Source organism: Peromyscus californicus, unplaced genomic scaffold (genome assembly GCF_007827085.1).
Source record: "Peromyscus californicus insignis strain IS unplaced genomic scaffold, ASM782708v3 Scaffold_14__1_contigs__length_90479793_seg_2, whole genome shotgun sequence".
NCBI lineage: Eukaryota > Metazoa > Chordata > Mammalia > Rodentia > Cricetidae > Peromyscus > Peromyscus californicus.
This window is the reverse complement of record NW_026294436.1, coordinates 62,606,670-62,631,286: the sequence shown is the minus strand read 5'-3', so window position 1 is coordinate 62,631,286 and position 24,617 is coordinate 62,606,670. Positions and strand designations below refer to the sequence as shown.

General features: G+C 41.9%; 1 protein-coding gene across 5 annotated transcripts in view; it reads right to left on the bottom strand.

Moving 5' to 3' along the window:
- The window catches only part of Catspere (catsper channel auxiliary subunit epsilon), a 130,029-nt gene that overhangs the window by 56,430 nt on the left and 48,982 nt on the right, over window positions 1-24,617 (bottom strand). For all 5 annotated transcript variants that reach the window (XM_052737763.1, XM_052737764.1, XM_052737766.1 and 2 more), the window contains 4 exons: window positions 16,732-16,838; window positions 14,155-14,647; window positions 9,237-9,714; window positions 1,055-1,497 (listed from right to left, as the gene is read on the bottom strand). In XM_052737763.1, the coding sequence (XP_052593723.1) occupies window positions 1,055-1,497; window positions 9,237-9,714; window positions 14,155-14,647; window positions 16,732-16,838 (1,521 nt within the window). The remainder of the gene's footprint in view (window positions 1-1,054; window positions 1,498-9,236; window positions 9,715-14,154; window positions 14,648-16,731; window positions 16,839-24,617) is intronic.

The window sequence follows — 24,617 nt, the reverse complement described above, 5'->3', positions numbered from 1 at the left end:
TGTTCGCCCGCCTTGTGAATATGCCCTTCTGTAATTTCAATCTTCCACATTTTGTGTATTGTATATTGATAATTAATATATTTTAATGTATAACAATACATCATATATAATATAATAATAATGTAATACTATATGATGATATGCTGTGTATTAATAATACTGTATAATATTAAAATATAATATGCAATAATATATACCTTATATTTACATCTATTATAGTAGATGGTTTGGAAATATGCTTGCAATAATTCTGCACACTCTGTGTGCATAGTCCTCTGCAGTGTGATGTAACTTGTTTGTCTAAGAAGTAGTCTATTTCCTCGGGTATTAGATCCCTCCAGAGGAACAGAAATAACAGTTTATTAGATTGACTTACATGATGTGGGCTGGGTAGTCCAACAGTGGCTGTACTCAAGACTCTGGAGACCGTAACAGCCTGGCGGCTACTTTTAAAGTGGGATGTTTTTGATTGGTTTACATGATACGGTCTGGATAGTCCGACAGTGCCTGTCCTCATGTTGGAGAGGCTGAGAGGCCAACAGCGGCTTAGTCTAGGAGACCGGCAGTCTCCGCAGTCCCAAGCTGGTGCTGAAAGCCTGCAGGCTTCCTGGAGAGCTGCTGGTTTTCATTCCATGTGGGAAGGACAAAGAATTTGGGTTCTGATGTCACCAATAACAGTGGTAGCTGCGGTGACAGTGGCAGCAGCAGAAACCGGGTAGACAAACTCATCGGTGAGAGCAAAGGCAAGTAGGTAAAAGCAAGAGGTTCCCTTTCCGACTTGCTTCTATCTGGGTTGAAGCTCAGATGCCATGAAAAATTCAGGCTTCCTATTTCAATGAACCTATTCAAGAAAACCTCTCACAGGCGTGCCCAGGAACTAACCTAATCTAGGTAACTCCTCTTCAAGTGTGCAGAGACAGGTGGACCCCTTGGGCTCACTAGTCAACTAGCCTAGCCTACCTGTCTAGTGACATAGCCTGTCTCTCGAGAAAAAAAAAAGAAGCTAATGTTTTTATATTTATTCAACCCAAATAAATAAAAAATATTAACTTACCATAGATTTAGTACAGAGTCCCGAGGCAATCTCAAAGGAGAGGTCTTGTGTCCAGGTTAATATCTTTGGGCCATAGTGTTCTATAATAATAGAGAGACCCCGATTTTCTGGGTAGACTATTTGAGTCCAAATTGTCAGGGTTTCTCCTTTGTCAATAAAGTAAAAATCACTAAAAATATTGTGTTGAAATGCCAGATATGGGCATTGATCGTCGCTTTGGTAAACTGAACTTTCTATCTCCAGAAATAAGGGGTATTCCTGTCTCTGCACCAGGTAGTTTTCACTAAAATATACGAGATATACTTTGGAAGATTTGTTGAAGAAAAGTGCTGACTTTATTGTGCTGTTTGCCCATATATGTAACTTAATTATATTTGTAATGTCAGCCTTGGAAAAGAACATCACATTATTTTCCATTTTTATCAAAATACTCCCAAAACGATCTGGAAAAGAGAGAAAACGTTTATGTTATTTAAATTTTTAATGTTTGTGTGTGTGTGCACAGTGTGTGTACATGCATATGCTATAATGCACATTTGGAGATCAGAGGACAATCTGTGACATTTGGGTCTCTCTTTCTACCGTGTGGGTTCTGGGGATCAAACTCAGGGACTGTCAGGCTTGGCATGGAGCACATTTACCTGATGAGCCGTCTCACTGGCCCAAGTTCAGGTTATTTTAAGTAATCATAAATCCTGTTTTCGTTGAAGTACACTTTTAATAAAAATAATTTCTTGTATAATGACTATTTATCTTGAAAAAGATTAGAATGAACAAGCATGAATTCCTACCTTTGAACTCATATGAGGACTTCTTAATTCCTGAGTCCATTTCTCTTCATATTCACTATGCCTCTTTTATATATCGTATCATATATATATTATATTATATGTATATATATATATATAAAATGTTTTCAGTAAAGAATATGAATATGGCAAGGACAGGACTATTAGGGAGGATAATGTTACAGTCAGATCTGTGTTTTCTTCAAATTCATACCCTGGAGCCTTCATCCCCACTTCCTGGAGCCTTCATCCCCACTTCCTGGAGCCTTCATCCCCACTTCCTGGAGCCTTCATCCCCACTTCCTGGAGCCTTCATCCCCACTTCCTGGAGCTTTCATCCCCACTTCCTGGAGCCTTCATCCCCACTTCCTGGAGCCTGCATCCCCACTTCCTGGAGCCTTCACCCCCACCATAAATACATTGGGGATAAACAGAGCCTTTAAGGAAGTACTTCTAGTTAAATGAAGCCACAAGCAGAAGACACTATCCTAGGGGGACTGGCATCCTTGAAAGAAGAATACACCCTTCTGGGAGCTCTCTCTCTCTACACACACACACACACACAAGTTCCTGTGAGGACATTGAGGAGGAGACTGTCTGTTGGCTCACTGGAATTCATTCCTGATGGTGCCTTGATCCTGGACTGGCAGAGATATGAGGAAATTTATGTATCTTGTTTCAAGCACTCAGCCTGTGGCATTGTGTGGGTCATCCTAGCAGAATAAGGCATTCCGTATTGGATGGAGAAATCACCAGCTTTCTCACCTTAGCAGAGTACTTTGCCCAACATAGGATAGGTCTTAGGCAACACTCAGAGATGACTGGTGAGAAGCAGGGAGGCGGATTCATGGAGCTGGGTTCACGATACTCAGTGTATCTTACATTTGCATGCAGAGTAATTAGTAAATCACTAATTCATAAATTACCATAAATAATATACTAATTGAATTTGCATAATCAGAAATGCATGCAGTAGATCAAAGAGTGGAAGGGAGGAAATGTGTGTAGGGATGACATAATAGATCTTTTTGGTGAATGATTAAGCAATTATAGGATACATATAGTATGAATCTGCACACAATTAAAAACCTCTCCAAACCAGACAGTAGATGGGCGGGAGAGATGGCTTAGTGGGTAAAGGTTCCTACCACCAAACCTGATGATCTGAGTTTGGTCCTGAGATCCACATGATAGAAGGAGAGAACCAACTTCCGCAAGTTGTCCTCTGACCTCCACATGCACATACTCACCCCCGCCATGAATAAAAAAAAAACAACCAGAAAAATAGGCTGTTTTAGGACAACCTTAGGTGTCAGTGCTCACCTTCCACTTCACTTGAGATATTTTGACTTTTTTTTTTTTTTTTTTTTGAGCTGAGGATCGAACCCAGGGCCTTGCGCTTGCTAGGCAAGCGCTCTACCACTGAGCTAAATCCCCAACCCGAGATCTTTTGACTTTTATTGCTCACTACTGTGTATACCAGGTTAACTGGCTCACGAGTTTCTGGAAATACTCCTGTCTCTACCTCCTATCCTGCCATAGCAATACTGGAATTACAGACATGCACTACTGTTTCTGGCTTGGCGTGGGTTCTGGGGTTCTGAACTCAGATCCTAATAAAGTGTTTTATTCTTCCTCGTTTATAGCTTTTAGTGAAGACAAAGATGGGAAAGAATGAATTAGCTACTCATGTCACTTGAGAAGCAGAGAAAGGCCACTGAAGTCACAGAGAAGGAAGGAAGGGAAGGATTGCTCATGAAGAAAGGTCGAAAGGAGGGAACTAAATGAAAGGAGAAAGTTTGGTAGATAAAATTGAATTCTTTTCAAAAGGGGGAAAAAAGCAAAACAGAAAAACAAAAATCCTAACAATGTTTTGCAACAAGGGAGAGGAAGAGTCTCAAAAGTAAAGATTACAAGTAACCTAGAATTACAGGCACAGAAGAAATGTGAGTGTGGGAGAGAGAGCTGGCTGAGTCTGGATGATGAGGTTTCCAAAGTGTGGCACAAGCCTCTGAAAGTGACTTGAGCAGGGTAGAGTGGTGATCAACAGGGGTGGAGGGGAGAGTGGGATGGGACACATTTGGCAATGGTGCTAAATGACAGTGAGATAGGCCAGAGATAGATGACCATCTCATGCTGTTAAGATAAACCTCATTGACATATTCCTCATATAGAACATCTAATAGGATGTACACAGAACGGCCAATAAGCACAGACTAGGTTTAGTTCTTGTATGTAAGAACTCTACATAATAAGATGAGATTCACACACATCCCTTCTGTCAATGATACCCATCAGATACTGTAGGAAGGCAGAGGTCCTTCCATGGTCCTCCCATACTTTGGAGGGTGTCGCTCCCTTTGTGACTACCTGTGTTCCTCTGCTCTTTCTCCGGAGCAGTCTCTCTGCTCCCTCACTCTTTCCACTCACCGCATCGTGTGGAGGCAGCTCCTGACCCCCCTTCTGTTCCAGAGCAGCTCCTGACCTACCCTTCTGTCCCAGAGCAGCTCCTGACCCATCCTTCTGTTCCAGAGCAACTCCTGACCCACCCTTCTGTTCCAGAGCAGCTCCTGACCCATCCTTCTGTTCCAGAGCAGCTCCTGACCCACCCTTCTGTTCCAGAGCAACTCCTGACCCCCCTTCTGTTCCAGAGCAGCTCCTGACCCACCCTTCTGTTCCAGAGCAGCTCCTGACCCACCCTTCTGTTCCAGAGCAGCTCCTGACCTACCCTTCTGTTCCAGAGCAGCTCCTGACCCACCCTTCTGTTCCAGAGCAGCTCCTGACCTACCCTTCTGTTCCAGAGCAGCTCCTGACCTACCCTTCTGTTCCAGAGCAGCTCCTGACCCACCCTTCTGTTCCAGAGCAGCTCCTGACCCACCCTTCTGTTCCAGAGCAGCTCCTGACCCCCCTTCTGTTCCAGAGCAGCTCCTCACCCACCCTTCTGTTCCAGAGCAGCTCCTGACCCCCCTTCTGTTCCAGAGCAGCTCCTGACCCCCCTTCTGTTCCAGAGCAGCTCCTCACCCACCCTTCTGTTCCAGAGCAGCTCCTGACCCCCCTTCTGTTCCAGAGCAGCTCCTGACCCCCCTTCTGTTCCAGAGCAGCTCCTGACCCACCCTTCTGTTCCAGAGCAGCTCCTGACCTACCCTTCTGTTCCAGAGCAACTCCTGACCCCCCTTCTGTTCCAGAGCAGCTCCTGACCCACCCTTCTGTTCCAGAGCAACTCCTGACCCCCCTTCTGTTCCAGAGCAGCTCCTGACCCCCCTTCTGTTCCAGAGCAGCTCCTGACCCCCCTTCTGTTCCAGAGCAGCTCCTGACCCACCCCTCTGTTCCAGAGCAGCTCCTGACCCACCCCTCTGTCCCAGAGCAGCTCCTGACCTACCCTTCTGTTCCAGAGCAGCTCCTGACCTACCCTTCTGTTCCAGAGCAGCTCCTGACCCACCCTTCTGTTCCGGAGTTCTTGCAAGTTACAGTAATACATGCTCATTTTGTTTTTAACTTTCGTCATCTGAATGCACTATGTCTTTGATTTTTACATTCAGTCTTTGACTTTTTTTTTTCCTGCTTGGTCCCATCTATTGGTGATGCTTTCCCTTGTGTTTTCATCTCCTACACTTCTGTTTGTTTTGTTTTCCCAAAATCTCACTTTCCTTGCTGGATTTCCATGTTGGTTTCCTTGTCTTATATCCACTTCCTTATTTCATTCACTTGCTTGTTTGAATTCCCTTTAAGGTTACTGATTTAAAAAACAAAACCAACCAAAAACAAAACAAAACAAAACTAGATTCTTGAGTCCTTACCAGCATTTCAACTACTTCAGCACCCTCAATTCAGTTATGGAGGCGTTTAGAGAGACTGCCTAATACTGGCATGTTTTCCCCTTTTATTTCATCTGGGCCTCCAATCTATGGGATGGCGCTGCCCCACTCAGAGTACGCATTTCCCCCTTAATCCTACCTGGAAATACTTAGGGGCTTTCTTTACTAGTCTCCATGCTTTACTAGTCATCTCTTTCTTAGTCAACTTGACAACCATGATTAACCATCAAAGTCCACTGCTTGTCAATTTGACATTCAACCTTCAATCAAAATAATCCACTGTTGGATCCCCCCCAGACACCATAATGACTGGGTCCCTTTATCTTTCAATCAAAACACACTGAGATTCATCCCAGTCTTCAAAGTCCAAACAGCGTTCAAACTCCCAAGTTTAAAGCTTCTTCTGAGATTCAAGGCCAACTCTTAGCCATAAACATGAACAAATTATATACTTTTGAGGCACATTAGCACAGAATAAACACTCCTGTTCCAAGAGAGAAAGATGAGGAAAGAAAAATGGGAAAGTTGTCAAGACGAATGTTGACTCCTACAGCAATATTCCCAGTATTCAAGGCACATTGTGGTGGTAGGATGCGGGCCCCAAAAGTCTAGGGCAACTGCACTGGGGTGGCCTTGTAGTCTTCAGCCTGAATGGCCTCTCTCTTGAGCTGGCTCCATAGCCATTCTTGGCAGATATTCTACATTCCTGGAAGCTGCGATACCCTGGCTTCTCCGAGGAAGGTCAGGCTTCCCCCTCATAGCTCTGCTCATCACTTTTTCAGGGACTGCCTGTCGGGACAACAAGGATGTCACACTGCCTGGCCTCACAGGCTTTCTTTGGGAATTTTGATAGACGCCTCCATGACCCCATTAGCTCTTGCAGTCTGCATGTCTACAAAACTGGCATCAAGCGGATGAAGCCAAGGTCTGTTGCCAATTTCAGGGTTGGCCAGGCTCCCTTGGACCACAGCCACACTGGCCTCTCAGTACCTATGTGACTGAGCATAGTGAAACGAACCTTGAGGAACAACTTCTGAGGTCTTCTGTACCAGCAGGGTACCCTGCAGGCTCTCTTTTCACAAGGGAAAACCTCTCAAATGATTTTATTCTTTGATACCTTTGAGTGTGCACTGAGTGAGGCCTACCCAGTTCCCAAGGTAACTTTTCCTGTTGTGCCAAAGACAAAACACATGACTTCTAGTTAATGGTGGCAATTTCTTCAGAAAGCAGGCCTTCCTCACTCTTACGTTCCCATGGACCTTTCTGTGCAGACAGCAAAGGCGTCTATTATTTTTGCTCCTTGTTCTCAAGGTGAACCTTATTAAAGCAGACAGCAAAGCCTGTAATATAGGCTGCCTTGACATTCCCTTCACATGATCAATTTGCTTTTTTTCTTTAAAATTCAGCCTCTGGATATGGGCAGTCTCTGGACACGAGCAGAATGTCGCCAAGTTCTTTGCCAGGCTGTAACGTGGATGTCTTATCGGATTCCCAAGGGGCCCTTATCCCAATCTCTTTGCCCGTATTTCTTTTCTTTTCTTTTGATTTTTCAAGACAGGGTTTCTCTGTGTAGCTTTGAAGCCCGTCCCGGAACTCACTTTGTAGACCAGGCTGGCCTCGAACTCACAGAGATTTGCCTGGCTCTGTCTCTCGAGTGCTGGGATTAAAGGCGTGCGCCACCACCGCCCGGCTTCTTGCCCACATTTCTGATGACAGTCTGGTCTTCTGAGCTCTCACCAGAACTGGCCCATTGAGCTTGGTGTACAGAGCTGGAGAGGTAGATGGCTCAGCAGTTGAGAGCGTTGCGGCATGGGCAGCTCTAAACTGCCTGTAATTCCGGCTCCAGGCGACCCTTCTCTGGCATCCCAGGCACCTGTACTCGTGTGCTCATGCCCCACCACACACACTCACATATGTACATAACTAAAACAAAATAAAAATAAGTCTTAAGCCTTGTATGCAACATTCCAGGGCTTCTCCAGCCTGTACCTCCAAACTCTTCCAAATTATTCCTACAAATTAGTCTCGGAGGCTTAAGAACTACAGTCAAGTCTGGCTACGTCAATGACTGTATCTGTCTAGTACCATTTTTGTTTGGTTTGGTTTTGTTAGTCATGTTCTCATTATTGAAAGAAACAGTTTAGGAGGAGGAATGATTTGTTTTGACTTAAGGGTTGAGGGCTGAGTCTCTAGTGAGCTGACTCTCTGACTTTGGGCCTGAGTAGATAGATTCTCAACATCATGCCAGCAAGAGCGTGTGGAAGGGGAGGCTGCTCGTTTTGTGGTAGGCAGGAAGCAGAGGAGTGCCTGCAGTGGCTGGCTTTCTCCTCTTACCTCTTCGACTTCATTCAGGACTCCAGCCTATGGGACTGTGTGATGATATTCAGGGCAGGGTCCCCCACCTCCTTTAGCCAGCCCTCTCTGGAAATGCTGTCACAGACGTACCAAGAGGTGCATTTTACCAATCTCCTTAGGCACCTTTCAATACAAATATCATGGCTGTGTGAGATTTGGAATGCCTGCTGCTCATCCACGTAAATGTGTTAGGAAGGCGGGCCGGAAACAGGAGCAGTGAGATCAGGCTGGGGCTCCTGGCTGCAGGGCAAACTACAAGGATCAACAGAGCCCAGAAGTCAATAAAACATGCTCTGGGATGCTTGGCTATTCAGAAGTTATGATGTTGAGGATAAAAAATAAAATAAAAATAAATAAAAAAGGCTGAGGGGCAGAAGCTGGTGACGCAGGAAGGAGGAGGGGTGGGGGTGGGAGAAGAGGGTCCCTAGAAGCCAAGTGAAAAGGCATTTTAAGGAAAGGGGGTCTGAACTTGGGGCATCAGGCTGGTGCAGCAAGTGCTTTTCCACATGGACTCATTTCCTTGGCCTGGTTCTGGCTTTTCAAAAGGTGAAAACATGAAAACAGAGGCATGCGTGGAGAACACAGTATGGTGACAGGAGGAGGGACTGGACAGATGTGTCCCTGAGACAAGTAAAGGCAAAAAAAAAAAAAAAAAAAAAAAAAAAACAAACCAGGAACCAAGAGAAAATACCCCACCCCCAACCCCCTAATTCCAGGTCGCAGAGGAACATGTCCTGCTGGCACTTTGATTTCTGGCTCCTAACTAGCTTGTAGGACTGTGGCATGGAGCTACAGCTCAAGACACTTATTGTGTGAACCTTAGGGACATTAAACAGTATAATGCTTCCAGAGGCAGGCGGATCTCTCAGAGTTCAAGGCCAGCCTGGTCTACAAAGTGAGTTCTAGGACAGCCAGGGACTATTACACAGAGAAACCCTGTCTCAAACAAAACAAAACAAGAACAGTACGACACCTCTTACTCTGACAAATACACAAACTGCTTCCTTAGCATCTGCCAAGCACGTGACATGAAACTTTTGAGTTTGTCATTCTGCCACATGGGATCATGGTCTAACGCTGGTCAAATTTAAAATCTATTAAGCTTTAGGTGCTAAATACATGCCAGTAACCATCAAAAGAACCACATACTGGAACATCTACAACCTCTATATCATCAATATAACGAAACCCAGAATACTTTTAACAGGGTTGAGAATTCCTCACCTACGATGACGTTGTGGATTTTGCTGCCATCCGATAACTTTGACAGATTCTCTTCTCCTTCTTTTATTCTCATAGTCCCACTAACAGTGAAGTTTTTGTAATAATAGTAAACCCTGTGTGCATCCCACAGGATTAAATCTGGCAGTGCCGAGTAGAGAAAATGCGCGACTAAGTTGCTGCTCATGGGCAAATCTAATTGGAAGTCCTGAATCGTCCACTCTGTCGAATCCTCGTTATACAGCAGCATGCGAGTGTGTTTGGTGTTAGTGCAGGAGGAGCAGTAGTACAGTATCAGGGCGAGCTCCAGAGGGTGCCACGTGTACTCGACACTCTGTATTACTACGGTGTCGGCTGGGTTAAGCTTTAGAGCAGCTTTCAGTCTTGAACTATCCATTATTTTCATAAATCTAAATTCAGAATATCCAAGGTAAAATTCACTTTTTGTCCATATTGCCAACAGGCTCTTTTTTTTTGCATTCTAGAAAAGAAAAAAAAAATCGAAAAATCTTCAGTGACAGAGAGTGGCCTAGCAATTTCGGTCTTCTATTCAAGAGTAGAGATTGGGAGAGTAGCTCCATGGCAGCACAGATGCTTGGGTTCCCAAGACCCTGGCTTCCATCCCCAACACCAAAAGTAATAAAATAAAAAAGGAGTAATTACCATGTTTTCTTTTAGCAATATTTCAGAATAATACTTTGGCACTAAAGTCCATTAAATAAAAAAACATGTCATATTACATATCATGAAAAGAGATAATTCCATTAATTTTTCTTATGTTTCTAGCAGTAGAAAGAATAGATAATATTTTCCTTCAAACTTTCAAATACATGAGCCTTTCCTTGCTTACTTATCACTTTTGCTAAGCATGGTGGTGTATACCTGTAATCCCAGAAGTTAGGAGATTAAGGGAGGAAGATTCTGAGTTTGAGGCCAGCCTGGGCTACACAGTGAGAACTTGCCTCAATAACAAACACACAAACAAACCCAAATATCCCATGACCATGAAAACAACAGTAAAAATCTTTAATTTTTATCATTTTATACCAGTTATCTATGTGTTTCTATGACACTAGGCTACTTAAAGTACAATACTGACAATGTGTTATAAGATTTATTGCATATTTAGAAGTAAAATATGAGACCATACAAAGGACTGGGGTATAAATACAAAGACACAGTCATAAGGTCCTACAGTGTTGTGACATAGAACGCTATTTAAAATTAAACCCTGATAATTTAAAGATGATTATTATAAATCTCAGCATAGCAACTAAAAATAGTTTCTATTTTTAAAAAAGTCTATATGAGACAACATAAAAATACTAAAAAAAAATTTACAATCTATTTAGAACGAGGCAAGAGTGGAGAAACAAAGGACCAAAGAACTGGAGGGAAAGACAGACAGTGCTGCTGTTGGGAGGTGGCTCAGTGGTAGAATGACTGATTGACAAGGATGCACAAGGGCCTAGATCAATCCCTGGGAGAGGGGAAAAGAAGTCAAAATAGTGGTCTTTTATTCCCCCCAGATGTTTAGTGTGTGTGTGTGTGTGTGTGTGTGTGTGTGTGTGTGTGTCTGTGTGTGTCTGTGTGGTGACAACATGCTCACAGGTGTCCAGGTGCCCAGGGAGACCAAACAAATACATTGGATCTCTCGGTACTGAGCTGTAGGCCTTTGAGAGCTGCCCATTGTAGGTGCTGGGATTCAAACTCCAATCCTCATGTTTGAGCAGCAAACACTCTTAACCACCGAACAATCTCTCCAGCCTCCCAAATAGTAGTCTTAATCCAGCCATTAATAATAGTTCACACTACATCTAAATAGATTCTACTCAAAGGCACCATTATTTAAAACAACAACAACAACAACAACACAAAAATTTGTAAGTCTATAAGAAGCTCTCCTTAAATACAAAGACACAGAAAGGGTGATGGTTATAGAGAAGGAAGACATGAGCAAGAAATATTTAAGAGCCAGGGGCTGGATGTGAGGTTCTGGGTACTAATCCCAGCCCTGTGAAAGAAAAAAACAGGATGTCTATAAAGAAGATTAAAGTGAAATGCCATTTCACATCCACTAAGAGTTGAAATGTTGAGAGATCGGATATGCCAAAGTTTGGTTAAGGCAGAACCACTATGAAAACAAATCTGCTATAGGTATTTTGTAATTACTACAGCTTTTAAAATCAATATTGGCATTGATATGTAATAGAAGAAAGACCCTACTATGTGGTGATATTTTATTTGTGCTGAAATGTGGTGATATTTTATTTGTATGTTAATAAAGTTTGCCTGGAGATCAGAGGTCATAGCCAGCTATAAACAGAAGTCAGGTGGTGGTGGCACACGCCCTTAATCCAATCACAGGGCAGGCAGAGTCTCCTGTGTTCAAGGACACAGCCAAGCTGGTGACACACGCCTGTAATCCCAGTACCAACCACAGGGACCTGGAGGTCTGTGTAGACAAGCAGTGATGAGGAAGTGAGGCGGCTGGGCTAAGAGCCAACGAGAAGACAGAACAGCAAGGCAATAAAGGCGCAGGTTAGACAGGAAGAGGTTCTCTTGGGAAGCTACGGCGATGTGGTAAGCTAAGGTTAGTTGGTGGCTATCACTCTGATTTCTATGGCTTTCACCCCTGTATTTGGCTCTGTGTTTCTTATTTAATAAGACTGTTTAGAAATTTGTCTACACTACTATGGCATCCCTTCCTATCCTTCAGCTACTTCTTTAATGTGGAAACAGAGATTTGAGACATTTCTTCTTTTCTAATACAGAGATTTGTCTTCCCAATTTCTATGAACAAAAACTCTAACCAAGCTGGGCGGTGGTGGCGCATGCCTTTAATCCCAGCACTCGGGGGGCAGAGGCAGGCAGATCGCTGTGAGTTCGAGGCCAACCTGGTCTACAAAGCGAGTTCCAGGACAGGCTCCAAAGCTACACAGAGAAAGGGAAGTCAAGGCAGGAGCCTAAAGCAGTGTTACATCCACAGTCCAGAGCAGCGGCAGCCAGAATGAGTGCATGCAGACTTGTGCTTAGCACTCTCTCCACACATAACACTGTTCAGGACTTAAACCTAGGAAATGGTCCTGCCTACTTTTAGGCTTGGCCTTCATCAATTAACAATAAAGATGGTCCCCAGAGGCCAACTTGATAAAGATAATTACTCAATAGACTTTCCTTTTCAGGTCTTACACGTAAGTAACCCACATAGATATTGTGAATTCAAACTCCTAAGTGACTGTGAGTTGGCTGCCATTTAGGAAATCCAGAGGGAAACACTTAAAAAATATTTCTTTTATTTTTGAGATTATAATATACACCATTTCCCCCTTTTCTTCTTCCAAATCCTCCCATATCCCCTTCTTGCTCTCTTTCAAATTCATGATCTCTTTTCCATTAATTGTTGTTACATGCATATATTCTTAAATATAACTGTCATTTAAAAACGTATCCTAGGGTTTAGAACATTTAATTTTTAGATTTATTTATTTTATTATTTCATGTGTATGAATGTTTTACATAGATACATGTCTGTGCACTCATACGCATGCCTGATGCATAAGGAGGTCAAAAGAGGGCACTGGATCCCTTGGGACTTGGAGTTACAGATGGTTCTGATCTACCATGTGGGTGCTGGGAATCAAACTCAGGTCCTCTGGGAGAGCAGCCAGGGCTCTTTACTGCTTAGCCAACTCTCCAGCCCCTTCTCTTTCTGTAACAAAAGCTGACATAGGTTTGGATGTGTTAGGATCTCTTTGAAGGTCATTATTTTATGCAAAAAAAAAAAATTGTTCCAGATTCCCCCCTTTGCTCTGTCCTAAGGCTTTACCTTCCGTTATCTGAACTCTGACTGTCAGAGGTCAGCCCCAAGGACAGCTAACATGTTGGAATTTGCATCTTACTCTGGGCCAGTCTGTTGGGACAGGTTTTTTTCTCCCAGAATTTCTCTTCCTGTGAGGACATGTGAGGAGGTGGGAGTGGTGGTGTATCCCTTGATTCTTGTCTTCCTAACGGAATGAATTCAGTCAAGGCACAGGCTAGGCAGAGGCTTATCTCCTAAAGCATCAGCGTAGTTGGTAAAGCTAAGCAGAGCACCCCAAAGAGAGAACGGAGTGGGCTGCCCCAAGAGAGGGAGCAGCGTGGTGGCTTCTGTGTTGTGGATTTATAAATTTTGTGTGAGTGTTTCAGAGGTGAGTGTTAGTGCATCCAGGCTCTTTAGGACCTAAATAGAGAATGTTGTAAGAAAAGCCCCGCCCCATCTTTGCTACCAGGAACAGCCCACCCCCTGTCCAGGATTCAAGGCAACTGGAACTGTAGTCACACGTCATTTAGACCTATCCTTCCTGGTCAGCTTGGCTGTTTCATACATTTTAATGTTCAACTCATATATTTGTTCTTTACTATAGCATATTTCTTTAGGAGCCCAACAATGTAGTTAAAAGAACACTTACATTTTTTTGTGCGATATTTATGTTTTATAGTGAGAATGCTTTGGTATCTATTGTCTATAATATTGTGGTAATTTGATTAACTTTTGAAGGCACGCAGGGTCTTAGGGGAACATGAATGGGGGTGCTTTTGTCCCCACAGTATGACTGCATTGGTCTGCATGACAGCATACAAGATTTTTTTTTTCTTTGCCACCGGGGATGCATCTTTACTGCTAAGAGACCTCAGAAATCTGAGAGATACAGCTGTCTACATCTTTAAATAAAGTAACTGTGTCTAGAGCCCCATATGAGCTTGAACATGCTGGATCACGTATGGCCTTAGGAGCTATGTGGGGTTGATACTTGGCTGGGAGAGACAATAACCATGCAACAGCTGCTCAGTTGAGCCCCTGATATATTACTGGATATTATCGTAATATGTCTAAATATATGTTGATAACACACATACTCATATATCAGCTTTCACTAACCTTAAATAAATATCTGACCGGACACCATCTTCTTCTTTGAATGCCAATAATTTCGGTTTCAGGAACGCCTTGACTTGAGTCCAGTTTTTCAAATGTTCTTCTAGTTTTTAGATAGATAGCACCATTTATTAGAAACATAATTCCATTGTTGAATAGAGCCACATCGCTCACATTGCGCCTTTGAGCATCACTCAGGATACCTGGGGGGACTCTTATTCTGGTCCAGGTACGGAAGGAATTATTTGTTTGGAAGGTTTCCCTGTCAGTGAGCAGGACAGCAAATGTAGGGATGCAGGAACTCCAGGTAGACATCAGTGGACTCCCACGTGGCAGCGTGAGTGGTAAATCTCCAGGGGTCTCTGCTATGGTCATCACAGGAAATGTCAGCAGGAAGGCGAGATTTGAGATGAAGCAGTCTTGGAAAGCCACCTTGTTTCCCCGGATCTCCTTCATTAAGTCGTCTGAGGACATTGGCAGGCTGACGACCCAGGTTCTAAGAGAGAAAAAAAATGAAAAAGAAGAAAAAAAATAAGAAAAATGATCTCTCCTCTCTCTGATGCATCTCCCATAGTTTATGCATTTAAAAAATTCTAAGCTTTTATCAACATAGGCTGCCACGGCTCCAGTTTTTTTTATTCTTCACTCTAAAAGAGGAAAATAATCTTGACTTTTGATGTTCTTTCTTCTGCAGTGTGTCTCCCTAACTCCACATAATCAGTCCCATCGCCCTCTTTCTTTTTTTATTAATTTAAATTTATTTTATGTGCGTTGGTGTGAAGGTGTCAGATCCCCTGGAACTGGAGTTGCAGACAGTTGTGAGCTGCCATGTGGGTGCTGGGAATTGAACCTGGGTCCTCTGGAAGAGCAGCCAGTGAGTGCTCTTAACCACTGAGCCATCTCTCCAGCCCCATCCCCTTCTTTCTTAACATACAGTTTTACATATCACCTATTGTTTTCTGGTGTGGCAGCTTCCTTAGCTGTGCCTTTCCTTCTTATCTCTGGAGTTAACTATCTCATACTTATTAATTTCATCAGTGAGTCCTTCTAGGATATTAATATATAAAGCAGACAATAATAGGTATTATGCAATGGGTGCAGAGAAATAGGACACTTTATATGTTGCTGAGGGAGATATGAACAGGGCAGTGACTTTGGGACTATGTAGTTTAGCCTTTCCTCAAAAACCCAATGTGGAAGATACCATGTGACTTAGAAGTCTCACGCCTTTATATGTAACGAGGAGAAACAAAACACATTGTCAACTGAAAATCTGCATACAAATGCTCCCAGCAGCATTATACATAGCATAGCTGAAGAAGAAATTAACCAAGATGCTTACTTATCAACTTCAGACTGAGTAAACCATGTGTCATGTTGGTGTAATAGTGGCACTGGGTGGGGAAGTGTAAATGTACCGAACACTCTGAATTAGTGTGAACCATAGTTTAAAACGGTGTATTATATGGCATGTTATCATTCAACAAAGCTTGTTAAAAATAGGAAAGGGCTGGGCGGTGGTGGTGCACGCCTTTAATCCCAGCACTCGAGGCAGAGGCAGGCAGATCTCTGAGTTACAGGACACTGCCTAGTCTACATAGTGAGTTCTAGGACAGCCAATGCTACACAAAGAAACCCTGTCTCAAAAAACAAAACAAAAACAGGAAAGGAACATGTTATCATAACCTTCCCACCCTACTGCTCCATCAGAGATGGCCTTCAGTTTGGTTTTATAGGGATGGCTTCCCCTACCTTCCCACTTCCCAAGTGTTATAAAAGCAGGAAGAATTTGAGTTCCAGCTTATTCCTTTGAAGATCCTCTGAGTAGCACTTATTATTCTGCCTATTCATTGCAGGTTTCTGCATCTCTTGGAATTTGTCTGTTCTCTCAAATCCCAGTTTGAAGGCTCCTGTATACATCACCCCTCCACCCACACTTAGAAGACTCCCTGATTTGGTTGCTTAACTTTCAGGAAAGCACCTCTACTCCCTCTCCTGCGGGCCTGAGTAAGCATTGTGTTACAGAGTAGCTGGGGTTCACCTCTATAAGAACATCTCTGTTCCCTTGTTGAAGACAGTAACTGTATTCCTTAGTTACAAGCAGACTGTCTGTGTCTAGGTGCTCAGGAGGTTAAGAAAGCCTATCTGTATCCTGCAGTGATCTACTACCTTCCATAGTTAACAGATGTTGCCTTTCTGGTTAGGATTTGTGGGCTGGTGTGTTAGATGATGGGTAAGTTAATGTGTATTGGTGGAGGCATTGACTGTTGCATCCATCAGACTGCTGGAGCCCACTTTCATGGCCGAGCAGGGAACATTTAGGTACTTGATCACCCCTAATGAAGTTTTTAGATTGAAGGTTAGGTTTTTGAACAAATAGTGACTCATCCAAGATTCTGACTGGTATTTTCTTAGTTGCTCTTCAGTTGGAATTATCACAATTTTTTTTCCTGTATCATAAAGGAATTCCTTCCTTGGAAATCACATGTCAGATACATTTTATAAAAGTCCACTAATGTTTTCAAATCTCTTTTAAAGCTTCTGATTATTAAATTAAAGATGAATTAAAAAATTAAATACCCATCTGCAGTTAGGGCATCTGGGACGTAGACTTTCTTCTTCACTAGTGTGTGAATGTAAGGGTGCTGTCCCAGGGTGTTCAACAACTTCGTTAGTACTCTGGAATGCTGAAAAAAAAAACCATAAAGTTTCTTTTATTATTTTCATAGTCAAAGGTATTTGGAAGTACTTTCCTGTATCTAATGATATATTATATTTGTTCTTTTAGTTAAGATATTATTTATGGCCGAGTGGTGGTGGCTCATGCATTTAATCCCAGCACTCGGGAGGCAGAGCCAGGCAGATCTCTGCTGCAAGTTGCAGGAAAATGTATGGAATCCAGCTACTATCACAAAAAAAGGACTTTTCAGAAGGTCAAGCCATAGCTTAAGAACTCTTGGTGATATTTTAGCTTTTGTATATATATTAGCCAATTCCTGCAATGATTTCCTTGTATGCTATGTATGCTTCCAAGAACTCCTAACAGTGTATTTTATCTGAAATACCTATCAAGCATACAAGGCCAAATGATCTCGTGAATTAAGGTAAATTAAGCTCAGACCCTCCTTTCTTATATAGCCTTAGTGGCATTTATTATTTATTTATTTTATCATACAGATTTTTTTAAACATAAAAACAAGTTTTAATTAAAAAAAACCCAGGGTTACTTGAAACTAGAAAATAAAAAAAACCCAGGGTTACTTGAAACTAGAAAATATTTTCTCTGTAGAAAATAGTGAAAATGATAACATTTCCCCATAAGCCCTTTTAAGCCAAATAATAGCTTAATTATACATACAACTATTGATTAGATTCTGGAATACAGAAGCAACCTATCTTCATCTGTTCAGAGAGCTATATTTTACTTAGGCTGTATAAATGAGATTCCTATTCATCTTCCCCTTCACTGATTTACAGCAGACATTTTTTCTATAGGCTAATCCATAATCTAAAAAGATTTTAGCCTCCCCTCCTGGAAGTTCAGCTAGCATATTCTTTCATCAGCTTGATACAGTACACATTCTTATCTTAATAGTGAAATGTTTCACTAAAGCTTGCCCAGTGATTGGGCAAAACCAAAACTTATTATAAGCCACAGTCATCCTAGGGTCCTCCTTGCTAGGTAGTCTCCCTGGATCTGTGGGTTGCAGTCTGATTGTCCTTTGCTTTATATCTAGTATCCACCTATGAGTGAGTACATACCATGTTTGTTCTTCTGAATCTGGGTTACCTCACTCAGGATGATATTTTCTGGTTCCATCCATTTGCCTGCAAATTTCATGCTGTCATTGTCTTTTTCTGCTGAGTAGTATTCTATTGTGTATGTGTACCACATTTTCTTAATCCATTCTTCAGTTGACGGGCATCTAGGTTGTTTCCAGGTTCTGGCTATTACAAATAGTGCTGCTATGAACATAGTTGAGCATGTATCTTTGTGGTATGATTGAGCATTCCTTGGGTATGTCTTGAGGTAGATCATTTCTCAATTTTCTGAGAAACTGATTTCCACAGTGGATGTACAAGTTTGCACTCTGATCAACAGTAGAGGAGTGTTCCCCTTGCTCTACATCCTTTCTAACATAGACTGTCATTAGTGTTTTTGATCATAGCCATTCTGACAGATGTAAGGTGGTATCTCAGAGTCATTTTGATTTGCATTTCTCTGATGATTAAGGATGTTGAGCATTTCCTTAAATGTCTTTCAGCCATTAGAGATTCTTCTTTTATAAATTCTGTTTCGCTCTTCAGCCCATTTTTTAAAATTGGATTGTTCAGTATTTTGATGTCTAGTTTCTTGAGTTCTTTATGTATACTTTGGACATCAGCCCTCTGTCAGATGTAGGGTTGGTGAAGATGTTTTCACATTCTGTAGGCTGTCTTTTTGTCTTATTGACCGTGTCTTTTGCCCTACAAAAGCTTCTCAGTTTCAAGAGGTCCCATTTATTGATGGTTGCTCTCAGTGTCTGTGCTACTGGTGTTATATTTAGGAAGTGATCTCCTGTGCCAATGTGTTCAAGAGTACTTCCTACTTTCTCTTCTATCAGGTTTAGTGTAACTGGATATATGTTGAGGTCTTTGATCCACTTGGACTTGAGTTTTGTGCATAGTGACAGATATGGATCTATTTGTAATCTTTTACATGTTGACATCCAGTTATGCCAGCACCATTTGTTGAAGATACTTTCTTTTTTCCATTGTATAGTTGTGGCTTCTTTGTCAAAAATCAGGTGTTCACATGTGTGTGGATTAATGTCAGGGTCTTCAATTCAATTCCATTGGTCTGTATGTCGGTTTTTATGCCAGTACCAAGCTGTTTTTATTACTATAGCTCTATAGTAGAGCTTGAGGTCAGGTATGGTGATGCCTCCAGAGGTTGCTTTATTATACAGGATTGTTCTAGCCATCCTGGGTCTTTTGTTTTTCCATATGAAGTTGAGTATTGTTCTTTCCAAGTCTGTGAAGAATTGTGTTGGGATTTTGATAGGGATTGCATTGAATCTGTAGATTGCTTTTGGTAAGATTGCCATTTTTACTATGTTAATCCTACCTATTCATGAACATGGGAGATCCTTCCATTGTCTGATATCTTCTTCAATTTCTTTAGAGACTTAAAGTTCTTATCAAACAGGTCCTTCACTTTTTAGTTAGTGTTATCCCAAGGTATTTTATATTGTTTGTGGCTGTTGTAAAGGGTGATGTTTCTCTGATTTCTTTCTCATCCCTTTTATCATTTGTATATAGGAGGGCTACTGATTTTTTTGAGTTGCTCTTGTATCCTGCCACTTTACTGAAGGTGTTTATCAGCTATAGGAGTTCCCTGGTAGAATTTTTGGGGTCACTTATGTATACTATCATATCATCTGCAAATAGTGAAAGTTTGGCTTCTTCCTTTCCAATTTGTATCTCCTTGATCTCCTTTTGTTGTCTTATTGCTCTAGCAAGAACTTCAAGAACTATATTGAATAAATATTGGAAGAGTGGACAGCCTTGTCTTGTTCCTGATTTTAGTGGAATTGCTTTGAGTTTCTCTCCATTTAATTTGATGGTGGCTGTTGGCTTGCTGTAAATTGCCTTTATTATGTTTAGGTATGTTCTCTGTATTCCTGATTTCTCCAAGACCTTTATAATGAAGGAGTGTTGGATTTTGTCAAAGGACTTTTCAGCATCTAATGAAATGATCATGTGTTTTTTTTCTTTTAGTTTGTTTATGTGGTGTCCATTTCTTTCAGATTTTCCTGTTTTGTAGAATACAGGTTTTTGAAGTATGACCTGATGATTCTCTGGATTTCCTCATTGTCTGTTGTTATGTCTCCTTTTTCATTTCTGATTTTGTTAATTTGGATGCTGTCTTTTTTTTTTTTATTGTTTGAGACAGGGTTTCTCTGTGTAGTTTTGCGCCTTTCCTGGGACTCACTTTGTAGCTCAGGCTGGCCTCGAACTCACAGAGATTCACCTGCCTCTGCCTCCTGATTGTTGGGATTAAAGGCATGCGCCACCACTGCCTGGCTCTCTCTCTGTCTTTTGGTTAATTTGGATAGGGGTTTGTCTATCTTGGTGATTTTTTCAAAGAACCAACTCTTTTTTTTGTTTGTTTGTTTGTTTTTGTTTTTGTTTTTCGGGACAGGGTTTCTCTGTGCAGCTTTGTGCCTTTCCTGGATCTCGCTCTGTAGACCAGGCTGGCCTCGAACTCACAAAGATCCGCCTGCCTCTGCCTCATGAGTGCTGGGATTAAAGGTGTGTGCCACCACCGCCCGGCTAGAACCAACTCTTTCTTTAATTGATTCTTTGTATTGTTCTCTTGGTTTCTATTTCATTGATTTCAGCCCTCAATTTGATTATTTCCTGGCATCTATTCAACTTCTTTATGTGTGCATTTAGTGTTATAAATTTTCCTCTTAGCGCTGCTTTCACAGTGTCCCATAAGTTTGGGTATGTTGTACTTTCATTTTCATTGAATTCTAGGAAATCTTTAATTTCTTTTTTCTTCCTTGACCCACTGGTGCTTCAGGTGGGCATTATTCAGTTTCCACGAGATTATAGGCTTTCTATAGTTTTTGTTGTTGAAATTTAACTTTAAGGCATGGTGGTCTGATAAAATACAGGAGGTTATTCCAATGTTTTTGTATCTGTTAAGATTTGCTTTGTGGGGCTGGAGAGATGGCTCAGAGGTTAAGAGCACTGACTGCTCTTCCAGAGGTCCTGAGTTCAATTCCCGGCAACCACATGGTGACTCACAACCATCTGTAATGAGATCTGGTGCCCTCTTCTGGCGTGCAGGCATACATGCTGTATACATAATAAATAAATCTTAAAAAAAAAAAAAAGATTTGCTTTGTGACCAAGCATGTGGTCAATTTTTGAGAAGGTTCCATGGGGTGCTGAGAAGAAGGTATATTCTTTTGTGTTAGGGTGGAATGTTCTGTAGATATCTATTAAGTCCATTTGAGTCATAACATCTGTCAGGTCCTTTATTTCTTGCTTAAGTTTCAGTCTGGTAGATCTGTCTTTTGGTGAGAGTGGTGTGTTGAAATCTCCCACTACTAGTGTGTGTGGTTCTATGTGCAATTTAAGCTTTAGTAATGTTTTTTTGTTTTTTTTTTTTTTTTTTTTTACAAATGTGGGCCTTTGTATTTGGGGCATGAATGTTCAGAATTGAGACTTCATCTTGGTGGATTTTCCCTGTGATAAATATGTAATGTCTTTCCCGATCTCTTTCGATTCATTTTAATTTGAAGTCTATTTTATTAGATATTAGGATAGCTTCTTAAGTCCATTTGATTGGAAAGCCTTTCCCAGCCTTTTACTCTGAGGTAGTGTCTGTCTTTGAAGTTTAGGTGTGTTTCTTGTAGCAGCAAATGGATGGATCCTGTTTTCGTATCCATTCTGTTAGCCTGGGTCTTTTTATAGGTGAGTTGAGACCATCGATATTGATGGATATTAATGACCAGTGATTGTTAATTACTGTTGTTTTTTGGTGGTAGTGTTGTGTTTCCCTTCTTTGGTATTTGTTGGTGTGGGATTATCTATTGCCTGAGTTTTCATGGGTGTGTTTAATTTTCTTAGGTTGGATTTTTCCTTTTAGTGCTTTCTGTAGGGCTGGATTTGTGGATGGGTATTGTTTGAATCTGGTTTTATCATGGAATATTTTGTTTACTCTGTCTATGGTGCTTGAGAGTTTTGCTGGGTATGATAGTCTGGGTTGGCATCCGTGGCCTCTTAGTGTCTGCATAACATTTGTCCAGGACCTTCTAGCTTTCAGTCTCTACTGGGAAGTCTGGTGTTATTCTGATGGGTCTGCCTTTGTATGTTACTTGGGCCCTTTTCCTTTGCAGCTCTTAATATTTTTTTTTGTTCTGTATGTTTAATGTTTTGATTATTATGTGGCAAGGGGACATTTTTTTTTTTTTTTAGATCCAGCCTATTTGGTGTTCTGTAAGCTTCTTGTATTTTCATAGGTAGAGTTTTCTTCTATGATTTTGTTGAATATATTTTCTGCACCTTTAAGTTGGTATTTTTCTCCTTCTTCTATCCCTGTTATTCTTAGGTTTGGTCTTTTTGTTTTGTTTTTTGTTTTTTCGAGACAGGGTTTCTCTGTATACTTTTGGAGCCTGTCCTGGATCTTGCTCTGTAGACCAGGCTGGCCTTGAACTCACAGAGATCAGTCTGCCTCTGCCTCCCAAGTGCTGGGATTAAAGGCGTGTGCCACCACCACCCGGCAGTTTGGGTCTTTTTATGGTGTCCCAAATTTCCTGGATGTTTTGTGTTACTTTTTTGGCTTTAGTGTTTTCTTTGACTGATGAATCTATTTTCTCTATTGTGTCTTCAACGTCAGAGATTCTCTGTTCCATCTCTTGCATTCTGTTGGTTATGCTTGCATCTGTAGTTCCTGTTCGTTTAGTCAGATCTTCTATTTCCAGCATTCCCTCAGTTTGTGTCTTCTTAATGTCTCAATTTCAATTTTCAAATCTTGAACTGTTTCCTTCATCTGTTTAATTGCTTTTTCTTGGCTTTCTTTGATTCCTTCTTCCATTTCTTTAAGGGAATTTTTCATTTCCTCTTTAAAGGAGTTTTTCATTTCTCTCTAAGGGCCTCTATCATTTTCCTAAAGTCATTTTTAGGATTGATTTCTTCTGCTTCTTCTGCGTTTGTATGCTCAGGTCTTGCAGGTGTAGAATCACTAGGTTCTGATGGTGTCATATAGGTCTTTATGTTGTTGCCTGTATTTTTTCCACTGGGGTCTACTCATCTCTTCCTCTACTCAGTGCAGACGGTGTCTGTGTCTGAAGGTGCCTCTCTTGTTCCAATTGATAGTCTTGGTCCACTGGGAGTTCTTTGTCTAATCAGTGCTGTTGGGCTCTGTTTCTCCGGGAGCAGCTTAGTCAAACACTAGTTGACACCTGCTGTATCTCCCATGGCTCTTGGCATTCCCCCCATTTTTCCCTCCCTACCCCTGCTCCCACCCCCCAATTCCCTCCTCTTCTATCTCCATCCAGGAAAGGGCAGGTCTCCCTTGAGTACCAATAAAACATGGCATGTCAAGCTGCAGTAAGACTAAGCACCTCCCCATGTATTAAGGCCAGGCAAAGCAACCCTGTAGGAGGAGTAAGGTCCAAAATGCCAGCAAAAGAGTCAGAGACAGCCCCTGTTCCTGTTGTTAGGAGTCCCACAAGAGGACCAATCTACACAACTGTAACATATATGCAGCGTGTCTAGGTCAATCCAATGCAGGCTCCCTGGTTGTCTGTTCAGTCTCTGCGAGCCCCTGTAAGTCCAGATTAGTTGATTGAGTGAGTCTTCCTGTGGTGTCCTTGACCCCTCTGGCTCCTACACTCCTTTCTCCTCAAAAGAAAGCATTTAGCTGGGGCTTGCTTACAGTTTCAGAGGCTTAGTCCATTATCGTCACAGCAGGAGCATAGCAGGATGCAGGCAAACATGATGCTGGAGAAGTAGCTGAGAGTTCTATGTCCAGATTCATAGGCAGCAGGAAGAGAGAGCCCTGGGCCTAGCTTGGGCTTTTGAAACCTCAAAGCCCACCTCCATTGACACACTTCCTCTAACAGGGCCACACCCACTCCAACAAGGCCACACCTCCTAATCTTTCTCATGTAGTGCCACTCCCTGATAACTAAGCATTCAAATATATGAACCTACGAGGATCATTCTTATTCAAACCACCACAACCACCAAATTATCAGTGCACGCTCTTACAAGCAGATCCTGATTCCTAATACAGTCTACAAGATGGTCTCGGAACACCTTAGAATGCCAGAACGTAGAAAAAAGAAGGGTTAAAATCAGACCAAATGGAACCAATGGTAGGAATATGTCAAAAAGGATACATAAGTCTAATGAATGGGTCCCAGTAAATAGGCAGTGTTGTGTTATAACCCAAGGCCATGGGTTGTAACATGGAATAAGTACATAAGTCTGTACTGATATAAAAAAAAAAAACACTGAGCAAATGAATGAGTAACACATAAGTCTTCCACACAGAAAAAAATTATAAAAAATTATGTAAACTTCTGCTTTAAGAAAGTGGAGTGTGAACCCAAGAAATGGCTCAGAGGATAAAGGCGTGTGCCACCAGACCTGATGACCCAAGTTCAATCCCTGGGATACACATGGTAGGAGAACTGCCTTCTGGTCTCCACATGTGTGCTCTTGCCACACACCTTGCCAGGGTACACTGTTAGTCTAGACCCTTAGCACAGCCTGAGGGCAAAAGCTCCGGACCTTGGTGGCATTTCTCCTTGAGCGGTCTAACTCCAGCCTCACTATGAGCAAAAGCTCAGATAAAAAGCAGCTTATTGACATGCTGCACAATACCTGACTCGGAATCTTCAAAATTGTCAAGGTCACAAAAAGCATCTAGGTATTATTACAACAAAGGAACACCTCAGAGGAAC